Source organism: Pavona decussata, unplaced genomic scaffold (genome assembly GCF_977016875.1).
Source record: "Pavona decussata unplaced genomic scaffold, jaPavDecu1.1 SCAFFOLD_64, whole genome shotgun sequence".
Taxonomy (NCBI): domain Eukaryota; kingdom Metazoa; phylum Cnidaria; class Anthozoa; order Scleractinia; family Agariciidae; genus Pavona; species Pavona decussata.
Window position 1 is genome coordinate 290,367 of NW_028145484.1, and position 13,411 is coordinate 303,777.

Below are 13,411 nucleotides of genomic sequence, written 5' to 3' on the forward strand. Positions count from 1 at the left end.
ATAGTGATGCTGGATCGCATTTTTAACACAATAAAATACCGCATAAAATAACATATGGCTTAGTTTCCAATCAAGGATGGCCGCTTAATACAGGTAAAAATAACAAAGAAAGACAAACATAGGACTGCTACAGGGTGGCCGCGGCCGCTTAATAGAGGTGACCGCCTAATACAGGTAACAAATACAGCGTTTGTATGAGCAAACAATCGGGACTTTAAAAACTGGCCGCTTAAGAGAGGGTGGCCGCTTAATACAGGGCCGTTATATACAGGTTCGACTGTATCTAATAACGTAAAATAGGTAGCAATTCGGTTCCTAGGTAGTTTCTGTAAAAGTTGAACGAGTTAAGAGAATGGCGAATTTTGGTTAAATAAAATAAAGGTATATTTTCAAGTGAAGTTTTTCGTTGTCGTCGTTGCTTAAGTTCCCTAATACATATTTTAACTAAAACATCTCCTTTCCTTTTGATGACCGTTCCATTCTTTGTTGTGAAGAATTTTATATTTTCCCAGAAAGTTCTCCACCGCTGAGTAAAACCCGGCGGTCTTCACGAAGTGAACACCATCATACGCAGCTTCAGGATTCGAGTCCGTCATGTGATACAAGTCTAAAACGTCAAATCCTGCTTGGCACATGGCTGTAGTTGCATAGGCAGCGTAAAGGAGATTTCGCTGAAATAGTAAAAAAAAAACCAAGAAAACAGGAAAACACGTTAACTTTGTACATTAGCCGGTTCTCTGTAGATTGTACCGGAGAAATGAACCGGTAACAAAAGCCGGGGGAAATTCCCATATAAAAGTGACAGGGGTGATCGTCGGAAATTTTGGAAAGAACCGCTAAAAGGTACCAGAATTATGTTTTGTGGGTATGGTCTATACAACTTTTTACCCCTAAGAGGTACCAACTGTAAAAAAATAAACTAATTGACAGCTGACTGACAATTACTTCCTCTCATATGTTTTCGGCTCAATATCCTAAAGGGTAGCACCATCCTTTGACGGAAGTTGTTTTAGATTTTAGCATTCTAAAGGCGAACCAAATCACGAATTTTAATCCCAAAAAGGTACGACGATCAACCCCATCACTTTTATATGGGAGTAACCCCCTCCCCCGGAACAAAACTTGCACGAACGCCACACTGTGCCAGCTATACGGTCAACCTATCTTCGAACGTTTTGTCCTTGTGCCAGCCACAGGAACAGTTTGGGATATGAGTCGATGCCAAAACTACGACTGTGCTTAATGAACTGGCCGGAACAAAACTGTAAGTTTTGTTTTGCAGTTTTATTGTAAATTGTAATTGTCACTGAACTGAAGAGTCCCTTTGGAGAGTGTCAATAAAGTTTGGTGATCACTTGAGTTTTTTTTTTTTTTTTTGTTCGCCCCTCTTTTTTCGGGATCGATTGTGGTTTGATGTATACCATATTTGATCCCGGAAAAAGTGTCGTGACCCCCTTACCTGCGTGGTTAAAAATAAGGAATTCGGATTCTCGTGAAGATCAAACTTTGCAGTAGCAGCAGTTCTCTTCATCTTTTTCGAAGCAGTAGCGGATTTCCAAATAACTTTAGCCTTGAACTTCGGACCATTTTTTCCAGTTAAACTGGTTTCCTTTAATGTGTATATGAGGTCTCTAATGAGTTTCTGGAAAGTTGTAAAATTAAGAATTGCTGCCGCATGATGTCCAATATTAATCACTAGCGTGCTGTTTTCTGTTTGCATTTCCGGTTGACGGAGAATCTTGACAATGGCTCCAATGATCTTATCCTGCTGAAAACCAAGATCGTCATCTGGTGCATCAGCGCTTTGCCCCGGACCCCTGGGATACATCCAGGTGAACGTCAACCGGCATCGCTGGTAGAGGATCGTACACAAAGGTCGTTTAATAAGCGGAAGAAACATTTCTCTGGTGACTGAATCTCCGTACATCCAAAATGTGCCTGTTTTATTGTAGCCCTCTGGTAACGACCAGTTGTATGATTCTGTAATGAAGGACACGAAAAAAGACAAAATATGAATATCGGCTTTATCCACGAGAATTAGCCATTGTTAAGGTAACGCCGTACACAAGCTATAACCTACAATGGCGTAGTTGCCGTTCGTCCATCGCAGAATTACTTATTTAATTATTTAGTTGTTTTCCGGCTGCCGTCTAATTTGCTATCGAATCAGTTGATTTTTATTTTCAATTTATCTGTAATGTATGAAATAGTGTAAGCTGTTCATCCAACCCGCGTGCTTCGCGCTTGGGCCATAAATCAACGGGAAAAACTTCTGTCCGTAACTTTCAGCACGGACCTCGAACTCATTCATTAAATTCATCGCTTTCATTAAAACCTTTGACGTGTTTTTCTAAAGATTTGCCTTCTTAGTTTTGTTTGTTGCTATTTTGCAAAAACACTTAAAGTGCCCCTGGGACGAAAATTTCATTTTCCATCTTTTTGCATTTTCGTGTAGAATATGACCTTGTTACTCATCTTACCAAATTTCAATCCTTTACAGTGATTGGAAGTATTTTTTTTAGCTTTTTATTCGAGATTTCACGGCCGCCATTACTTGGCCTTGTTCCGGAAGTTAAGGCTCAAATTACAGGAAGTGACGTCATTGGCTCAACACGAAAAATTCCACATGGCTAATTTTCATATGGATTCTACTTCATAAACTGTATTCTGCTGTTATTTAGTTCGCAACAGCAGAATACAGTTTATGAAGTAGAGCCGTAAAGGATTGAAATTTGGTAACATGAGTAAGAAGGTCATATTCTACACGAAAATGCACGGGAAACAGTTTTGTTTTCCTTCGAATAGATAGATAGCCTTTATTTTCACTCGATAAATTTTAAAGCTAAAGGCTTGTGGGGTCAACTTAATTCATCTCGGGGAAACATCGAGATTCTGGGGAGAAGAAAACTAACTTTTTCCTCGGGACCATTCATTAATAAAAATTCTGGAATTATATGATCCAACAAGAGAAGATGACCTTCATCCTCTCTTGCATCCAACGATCCAGTTTTTAAGGGTTTTGATACAGTTTTTGAGGGCCAGCACCTCATTTTTTCGACCGGCTATTAGGTAATCGTCCCAGATACCAATCGATGTGAAATCTTCACTGATTATAGGCTATGGGGTGAAGTTTCTCAGGATTGATATTTTGGCAAAATCGATATTGCCATAACGACGATGAACAAAAAATCTTCAAAATCAGGAAATTCGTTGATATATCTTCTCTTTGGCAATTCGTGGAGTATTTCGTGTAAGAGAATATTTAGTTTTAGTATCAGCGTAGTTTTGAAACCCAAAACGTAAAAAGTGGAATAAACAGTAAAAATATATTGATTTGCAGTGTACTGCGAACCTTTGACGTCTGGTTTCCACCCAGTTTCACTCGTCCATCGACCAAACGGATACATAAGATACTTGCAGCTGCGAGGACAGGAGTCCAGCCCTTCAAGCTTGTCTGGCAAAACAGAAGCAGAAAAAAATCGTAATTGTAAATACTTGTAAAACATTAAAACAACAAACATGAATCCTGATAGTCTCCCCCGAAATCGTTGTGGGGAAGAGGGTAAAATGACTCCTCCCTCCTCCTGGGGCTTTCACAGATGTTCCAGCGTCGCCAGGCCAAAGTAAACGGAAAAGAGGAAATCGGGTGATCCTGTTCGACCTTGCCCTTTAATACTAGTAAACCCTTGTCGAAGCGATAGTCGTATTTTCAGAACTTTTTTCTTCGTTTGTTTGTTTGATTGTTTTCATGTAAAGCTTCTCAGGGACGGGGGCAATATTTTCATTTCGCTTGTTGGGTTTATTTATCGTTGGTGTTGGGAAACAATATAATGAATATTTTATTTGTTTAAAGAAAACGACAGAGACTTCTGTTACCTTCAGTTACTTAATGTATAAAGCGTTTGAAGTTGAATTTATGATATGAAAGTAAGTAGACAAAAGTTCTAATTTTTGTCTTCTTATTATAAATTCAACTTCAAACGTAGGATTGTGATCAGTCGAAAATGATAAAAATAGAAATGAAAGTCAAAAAGACTTCTACAAGGATTCCGATCAAACAACATGAAAACGCTTGAGTAAAACTAGTAAGCGGAAATGAATATGACATGACGTGGTATGATGTTCCTAGATAAGCAAACAGAAAAAAAAATAGGCACTCGAAGGAGTGCATGTGGTTTCAGCTATCATGATGAAAAGTTATTGTCTGTGTTCGAGTGACCCTTAAAAAGGTCATTGTAAGAAAATGAAAGGGAATCTCTTCAAAGATCAATAAATGATAAAAGGCAGTCTATGACTGCATGTGGCTACTGCCTTATTTTTCTAGAATATTGCAGTCTAGTTGCAGTATAAAAGCAATGTTATATAAAAATTCAGAGGGGTTAATGAACAGTTCTAGTCAGTGCCAAAATGTGCAGCGTAATTTGATCGTTTGTTTACATTTTAATACACAGGGGACAGAAATAGATATGGTTGGGATCTCTCATGGTTTACACTGCTGTTTACATAAGATCGCATGGTCACAAGAAATTCCGTGAATTCAATAAAACCATTTAATAAAAACTAAACTAGTGAGCAGCACTCTGCGAACTGTAGTTGTATAACTTCTTCTTTATTTCTCCTACGCGTTTCGTGTGACTAACGCACACTTCGTCAGGGAGTTAAACAATACAACATGATGCGCCTGTAAAAATACCTAACTCATGCATAGAGTTTACATATTTTCGTAAAAACACACCTACAGAACTGCATACAGGAAAGACAAACCCTGCGGTAATGCGTCTAGGAAACAGGCGGTAGATTTCGGCAAGGCGTGACATACTTTGTGCGTGATATAATTTTGGGGCCCACAATTTTAGCTAAAACTGTGGGCCCCCAAAAAAAACTTACTTACAAATATTAGCTAATGTCGCAGTTTTCTTGTAACATACAGTACAATCTAATTCTGGTAAGATAGTGCTAACAACACTCTTAATACGTGCGTGACTACAGTTAAAGGTAGTCTTAAAAACAATAGTCCTACCCAAGCTAGACTTATTCTTAGGTTTCTTGTAAAGCCATTTCTTTCTGTCACTGTATCGTATTTCACGAAACAATACAATAAGTAAGTTTGATTCGATCAGTTTTGCTATTGAGAGCGTTAAGAAATTCAAAGAGGGTACCTTTGGGCCCACACCAGATAGCAAAAATGTCATCAATAAAACGCTTGTTTAACATTAGATATTGGGCGTAATATTCCACAATATCCTTCTCGTGATGAAACATAAAAGCGTTAGCTACCGTGACTGCGAAAGGCGTGCCCATAGCGATTCCAAACACTTGGTGAAAAATATCCAGGCTAAATTCTGAAGATATGTAATTATTATCAAAAACCAGTCGGGTGAGCTGAATCAACAATGGAGTCTCGGGAAACCTTGCTTCCCGAAGGAGCAGGTCGAGCGCGATTAGTGCTTTCTTCGTATCCACGTTTGGATACAGGGATACGACATCCGCCGTGACCAGAAAGCAATCGGTATTGGGTAAAACCGTGTTCTCCAATAATTGAATAAGCTCACCCGAGTCCCTAAGAACAGTAGGCATACGTATTTTAGGCTTAGCAAGCTCGTCGATAAAAATACTAATAGGCCTAGTAATATATGAATGAGAAGCAGTGATAGGTCTTCCCACTATAGGATTCTTATGGATCTTAGGGATAATGTGAAATTTAGCCGGACTAACAAAATGATCGAAACTACACAAAAAGCGAGCTACGTTAGAGGAGATAAATCTACTATAAATAGATAAAAGCTTTTCGCGAGAGTTAATAACATTAAGACGGCTTTCATACCAGTCCTGTTGCGTGACTTTACGATATGACAGTTCGTCATGCAAATGCTTAATTGTCTCAGCTTGAACCCAATCCGTAGACAATAGTGCAGGCCCCAGGTTTTTATCTGTAGGCAAAACTTTACTGTTCGGGCTGGATTTCAGCTCTTGCAGTTCTTCTCGCTCCTGTTTTGTAAGATTGTTCTTCCAGTGCGGTATGTTAACTGCGATGTTATCGCGTAGCTCCTTGCGTACAGCGAAGAGTTTGTCTTCAAGTTCTGGGTTTTCTCGCGGTGGATTCCAGCCAGTTGGGACGTAAAGTCTGGGGTTGAAATCCGTTTCTTGTAAACAATTGGCGAACTTATCTTGAAGGCGAACTCTCCGACAGAAGTCTTTGATCTGCAGGTCGAACTGAGCAACACTCGGAGGTCGAAGTGAAGGTCTGAACTTTAATCCCATGCCAAGGACCCTGGACTGCCGATCAGTAAGCTGCACGGATGTAAAGTTATGGATTACCGAGTTTCGTGGTATTAAATCGAATAGCGGTCTTTTGGTCATCTTGAACAACCATTTCTCTCTCGGAGAACGACTGTCTATTTTACAGGGCCGAAACTTTTTCCTCGGACGTTTTTTGAAGATGATCGAGGTTGGTTAGAACGCTTCGCTGACTGGACTTGGATCTTGATCTTTTGCCTTCTCGGTGCGCGGGCCGACTTTGACGTGGCTTGCCATTGCGTTTGCCGCCAGGTTTTTTTTGCCCACGAGAGAAACTTTACGATTTCCTTCTGGTGGGTTCGAAGTGGCCATCGCATGAAGGACCTCGTTTCGGACGATGTCTCTGATGGACTCCTCCGAAGGCACGAAAACCTCGTTGTTGTCCATTTTTTCACTTCTGGTGACCTTGCGATTGATCTCCGTTTAAAGAGCTTTAGAGGCTCGCGAGACTGCAGTGTCTTTGGTGATCTGCTCAACAAATTCTATGGCGGTCTCAACGAGACTGTTCGCTTGCAACTCCGAAATTTCGTTCTTTAGAAGCTCTACTTTCCAGCGTGCTATGGTGCCATCCAGTGAGTGCCATCGACGTTGGCAGAAGCGACGCGGACGTCTTCCTGATGGTCTCTAATCTCGGAGCGGAAATTCCGTGAATCAAGGCACACAGATAAACAAACAATAAGCTTTTTTAATTGAAAAATTTTTTCAGACAGACCTGTGTTCACGCCTAAAAAGGAAATTCGTACAATTTTCGCCTCGAGTGAAGCTACGTGAAGCGATTCAAGCGAATTGCGAATTGCGAGTCACTACTGTAAAGCACAATTTCTCGACTGTATTAAACTGAAAACGTTTTTCGAAAATTTCGCCAAAGCTATTTGAAATATGGCAAATCGATCAATTTAACATAAAGCAGGGTAAAATTCACATTTAAACCTGCAGTATTTTGTAAAGTAGATTTTCCAGGAGCACACACTGGTGAGAACGTCTACAGCTCATGTGATAATTTGCAGATCTTGTTTTGCGATCGCAAATGTTTCGCCTTGACACACTCTCGAACAGGAATGTCTTCGCTATGAACTCACTGATTTCCTCTTTTTAAGCAGCCGAGTGTTCCTTAGAAGTTGTTCTTGTGATTAACAGTATTGAAAACCTGTGTTTTCCTTCCAAGAACCACAAACTGCCACCTTGAAAATCCACGCGTGAGAGATCCGGCAGCCATTTTGAATTGAAGACAAGGATCTTCCGTACGAATAAAGCCGACTGAGATCTCGTAACCTGTCGTGGTGAGCTTTCGGCATTCCGAACCTTGACGGAAAATGGACTCACTTTGCGATCGCACATGTTCGACTTCACACAATGTCGAACAGGAATTTTTTCGCTATGAACTCACTGACTTTTTAAGCAGCCGACTGTTCCTTAGAAGTTGTTCTTTTGATTTACAGTATTGAAAACCTGTGTTTTCCTTCCAAGAACCACAAACTGCCCCCTTGGTGAGCATGAGAGACCTGGCAGCCATTTTGAATCTTCCGTACGAATAAAGCCGACTCAGATCTCGTAACCTGTCGTGGTGAACCGTCGGCATTCCGAACCTTTACGGAAAATGGACTTACTTACTTATTTACACTACACGATGACAATGTAGGTTTCAGCTTCTGCAAAGCTGAAACCACAAAAATTGTGTACTGTATATAATAGCAGATTACAGTCCGTCACGTTTGTTAAGGGGGGGATTACACCTAAACGCCATTTCTCCGCCACTTGACATGGTTTTAATGGAATATCTCGTTCACGTTTCAAGCAATCCAAAAACCGTCTATCATCATCCCGGAATCTGTGTTGTGGGATTTTTTTGTGAATTTTTGGGTATATTTGGGAGGAGTAGTTTTTCTAGAAGGATTGGTAAAATTAAGAGAAATAAGAAATATTGAAGATTTAGTGCAGTTTAAAATTAGAATTTTCTAGTTAATGATTAATAGACGGATACCAAGTTAGTGCACTAGCAACCTGGGGTGCTTTTGCCTGGGTATCAACTGTCTTTTGGTGTTCCAAAAGTCATTTTCTTTCTTATTTCTCTTCTCAAAACCTCTTCAAATTTCATTCAAATTTAGGTACAATCCCCCCTTAATGCCCAGAGGCTCAAGGGTCTTGGATTTGTAAATTATGTGCGCTTCGCGCGCTTTCCTCAAATATGTTTTTCAATAGGAAAAAATGTAAATCCGTATATATACCTACTAAAGACGCCTTTAATTGTGCCTCGGGTACTGTTATGTTAATCCAGTTGTTGAAGGACTGGAACAGAAGGTGGTCAATGGGTCGACCTAACATTGAGAGATTCTGATTTCTCCCCTCGGAATTGCCTCTAATAAACCAATCCTTTGGAGGGTTTCTGAAACCATCGCAAAGGCTATAATCAAGGTAGACCATCAACTCATAGCTTCCAGGTTCCGTGAGGAGAAATAAAGCTTCGTAAGTTCCGTTATGGTGATCAAACATGGTGGCTCCAACTTTAGATGGTCCACGTATGGAAACCCTCCACGTATCTCCACCAATCGTCTTTGTTTTATTGTCTGACGTTTTTGATTGGATGAAAATCCTGCTAAACTCTCCCGCTGGTCTGATGTCCCAAAACACGATTTCACTGGTGCTAGCGTTGCTTCTGTGTATCTTGTCCCACTTGACTGGATGCCAAGCCATGTCATCTTTGCAGTATTCCAACAAACTTTGCCAATCGACGCGTGCCCGCCGCTGACGAAGCCAACTTCGTCTAAAGTTGTCTAGTCGAGGATCCGGATCAACTGTGACCGGTTTGGTAGCTATGCATTGAAATAGCCAAGGGGAAGAGCTACACGGCTCTATTAAATAATAATTCGCCATAAGTTCGTAAGACATGAACACAAGGAAAACGAGAAACGCAATCAAGAGCGGTTTTCCTTTTGGGAGCAAAATTGGAAGTTGTTGTTGTGACATTTGTGTGATATGTAATCTTCTCCTTCAGTCCTTAAGATCAGCCGGCCACGCAAAATTATCGGCAACCAGACGAAACCTGCAAAACCAATAAAAATTAAATCCATGCAACGTTAATCGATGCAATGGAATGAAGTAAAATGGATACAAAACGAAGAAAGCAAGGCCGAGAATTGATATCATTGTAGAACCCAAGTTTTGCGGGTTTATTACAAGACAGTTGAAACTTACAATATTTCGGCTCTATTTCAGAGTCATAGTCATGTAAAGATATTTTACAAGAGGCAACTTAAGGTATCAGTATATCCCATTTCATCACACGTGCGCAATCCGCTATAGCGCTTGTTGTTTTAACAAAACCCCTTATAAACCGTACATTTTTTGAAAGCTTAATAATTAAGGATTCTGACTAAATATTATTTAAAGGCTTAAAATTCAATGTGTTTCGAAAACGCGGATCGTTTTACAAAACTTCATGTCTTCATAAATGAAGTCCTAGGCCCGCTAAAATTTGACGGAACAAAACGATTAACATATCATTCGTTTCTTCACACGTTGACCACAAAAACCGTGCCTCAGATTTTTGACAAGTGCGTTTGTTATTCTTTACAAGGGGTTAATTTTAAGAAAGAGAAAAAAATAGGACTGCCTACAAAAACAAGGCATAAACTAGAGGACTAATTAAATTTTGAAGACAAAAGTTTTGCTCGGAAACTATCTGATAACAATCTCTCCAAGTTCCGGCCAAATTGGTCCAGGGGCTGCTGACTTGGAACTCAAAATGCACGTACAATTCGCTTATGTTTTACTCTCGAGAAACAGCCTTTCAGTGTAATGAGATTGTTTCCGGGATCATAACACTTAGGGCCATACCGCAGAGGAATCAACTTTCTCTTACAATGGGACTATAACGGGTAACGAGAAACAGGCGTAAACTTCCCGGCCTCGACGGCGGAAAATACCTCAGCTCGATCCACCACGTCCGAAGGAACAGTTCTGTTCTGAGTTTGATAAACACGAGATTATTTTTTGATTGAACTTATATTGCATTAAACAGTCGATGCAGCAATTGAAATAGCTCAGTGGTGACTTGTCTTTTTAAATTACGTCCAGGTCAATAAAGATGCCAAAGGCTCGAAGAAAGGCGAACCAGAGCCGAACGCACGAGCGGACATCGACAAAGGAAACACCGAGGTTGAAAACGGTGGAAGTTCAACGGCTGATGTCGACACGAAGCAGGGGCACCCAACGACAGTTTTCTTTCAGATCCTTTGAAACGCTATTTCAGGCTATCTGGAGTACCTTTAAAGCTCTGTAGGTTCATTTTAGGCTGAGCTATAAATATTATTATCTGTTCGGTTATTCTAGGGGAACTTGAGTCTTTTCGAAATTACTAGGGCATCTTTGTCCATTTCCCGAAAACCTTAGGTCTTATTTCCTTTCCGAAAATCTCAGCTGACCTTTTTTCAGCACCCGAAACGACATTTTTATAAATCCGAAAAAACAAGGTCATAAATTTCCCATATCACGAAAGATCTGTTGGGTGCCCCTGACGAAGCACAAAATGCTTGAAGAAATGGCATTAGCTGGGTAACAATAGTCTACGTTGCACTTTTGATTCTAATTTGTTCACACCAGAACCAAAATAGTCGATTGCAAACCCTACGTCGACGATATTTTTATAATTCGACAGCCTCTAATTCAGTGATTCACGTCCTTTTAGTTACGATTGACCATTGTAACGAGAGGTTTGGGGACGTGGCAAGACAATTGTAACGAGAGGTTTTTGGCTATTTTGCTGAGGAGAGTTTGGCTTATCTCGGCGGCTTTTCTGGTACTCGAAGGCGAGCAAATATTACTTGTGAATTATTTGTGATCGGTGCGTGAACCAAAAACTAGCAACAGGCTGTGCTAGCGCGGGAAACGACGGGAAACGGGGAAAAAACTCGGCAGAGCAAACTAGCTTGGCAGCCGGCACTCGTCACAAACTTCCAGAGGTACAAGGTCTAGTTCCTTCGTTCCATGGCGAAAACAGACAGCAAAATGAGAGATCTTCTTGGTCACAGCAACTTTCTTTATTGTACAGTAAACCTCGTAGATACTTCACAGCTAATACAGGCTTGTTGATAATCCATAGTGGAAATCGTAGGTACTCATAGGTAATCGTTTTACAATACTTTCGGGACTCCTTATATGTTGTCTTAAACAAACACAGGTGGCACAGTATTCAATGGAAACAAAAACTCGTGTGAACTAGATAACTTACAAAAGATCTCATTGGTTAAATTCTGGGCCTATCTGATAGTAAAAGTGCGCATGAAAGCGTAAATGTAGGAAGGAACCATACATTGTTTGAGTTCATCAGCTGTTCTATTAGTAAACGGACGATCTATTGAAAGTACGTGTGATTTGCTGTAAATAATGTTCTATTAGTAACCTATTGTCGCATATTGTGAGAGCTCTGTCCTATTCTGCATTTCACATGAGTGTAGTTGCACAGTTCCAAGTGAAATCACTAAATCTTTCCTAGTTTGAGGAAGGGGCCGATTTCCTATCGTGACATTTGTCTCTATTCAGGTAGTGTAATGTTTAGTAGAACTGTTGTGAAAGAGGTACTTGTACCCTGTAGGATGTAACGTAAAGTACTGTAATTTATTATCATTAATCTAACTTAATGGTTACTAACGTAGTCTTATATCGAAATGTTACTATTGTATCTGTTGTAAGTATTAGATGTAAGTGTAGCAGTTGTAAATGTAAGGGAGATATTGTATAATTAGCGTCACCTTGCAAGCTTAGTCGCGTTATTTTCTCTAAGTGTTTTACAAAATAAAAGTTGTATTAAAAAGAAAAACAAAAATACAAATAAACTCGTTCAATATTTTCCCAATACGGACCTCACACTAGTTCTATAACATATATAACCCGAATATAATGACAATGACCTAGAACAGGAGGTGTGTCGCGTGGCGGCTGTCAATTCAAAGTTGTATAACGTACCGTCCTTCTTTTACATATGTACAGAGAATATTCAGTTGAGTTCGATGAGCCTGAATTAGTTTTACAGCAGAGCAAATAGCCATCAGCGTACGGGGCGAGGGGGATGGGAGGGCTGCAGCCCCCCCTGTCGGAAAAAAATAGTATTATTCGGGCAAAACGGATGTACCGTTAGGGCAAAGACATAGTAAAAAATATTCTATTTTTTAATAACTTGATTTGGGTCGTGCTACAATCGTGGACAAAACGGTTAAGAAAACGTACCCTTCCAAGCGTTTTACAAGTAAACAATCGAATTAACGACAGTATTTTTCCCGCCCCCCTCCCCCCAACTCAATGTTGTTTGGTGGGTCACGAACAGTTTCCCGGCAATCAGCACTTCCCAAATCAACATTGTATAGGGGGAGGGGGGGGGGGGGGGGAGAGGAGGGAAAAGTAACTTGTAGAAATTCGAGGGGAGGACTAGGAAATAATTGTTTTTGGTGGGCAGCGTTCAGATTTCTTAACCAGAATTGTCCACGATTGTAGAGCAAGTGCCGAGGATAATGGAAGGCGTGGTCGCTTTATCAAAGGATCGCGATCTCAAGACCTACAACGAAAGTAATTCGCTTCTCCACTCAATTTGTGACTTTCAGTTTGTTTATGGCTTGATGGTTTTGAAGCTCATCTTATCCAACACTGATGATTTGAGTAGATATCTACAGGGAGAACAGATGGACGTCATCACTGCTAAGAAGACTGCTGATGCTGTCGTTAAGACTCTGAGCAATTGTCGCAATGAAGAGAGCTTCACTCAGATGTGGTCACATGCTGATGTTATAGGGCAAAAAATCAGAATAGGAATCAAGAGTACGAAATTTGCCTTCAGAGATGCCAAGGTGCCACGAACCAGACCATCATGCCGACTTCAGGGCCTTACTGGTAAGACACCTGCTGCAGCCAACGACAGCTCACAACAGACGGCAAAAGACCACTTTCGTATTACCGGTTATTACACAAGTATTGACAAAGTCGTCACTGTAAACTTCAATCAAGGTTTGAGGGCAATGACCAGGAGGTTTTGTGCGCACTGGGCGAAATCGTATTCAGCCGTTCTCCAAGCATCAACAACATCCAAACTGTATCAAATTTCTATGGCGTGGATAGTGAAGTGCTA

The 13,411-nt window shown here is 40.5% G+C and overlaps 1 protein-coding gene across 1 annotated transcript; it reads right to left on the reverse strand.

The window, feature by feature from the left end:
• Window positions 1-440: 440 nt before the first annotated feature.
• On the reverse strand, window positions 441-8,988 carry LOC146478258 (uncharacterized). The gene is made up of 4 exons (XM_085111669.1): window positions 8,523-8,988; window positions 3,353-3,454; window positions 1,460-1,980; window positions 441-671 (listed from the first exon to the last, which is right to left on the reverse strand). Exons 1-4 carry the CDS (start codon window positions 8,986-8,988, stop codon window positions 441-443), a joined length of 1,320 nt encoding a protein of 439 aa, XP_084967795.1.
• Window positions 8,989-13,411: the final 4,423 nt, after the last annotated feature.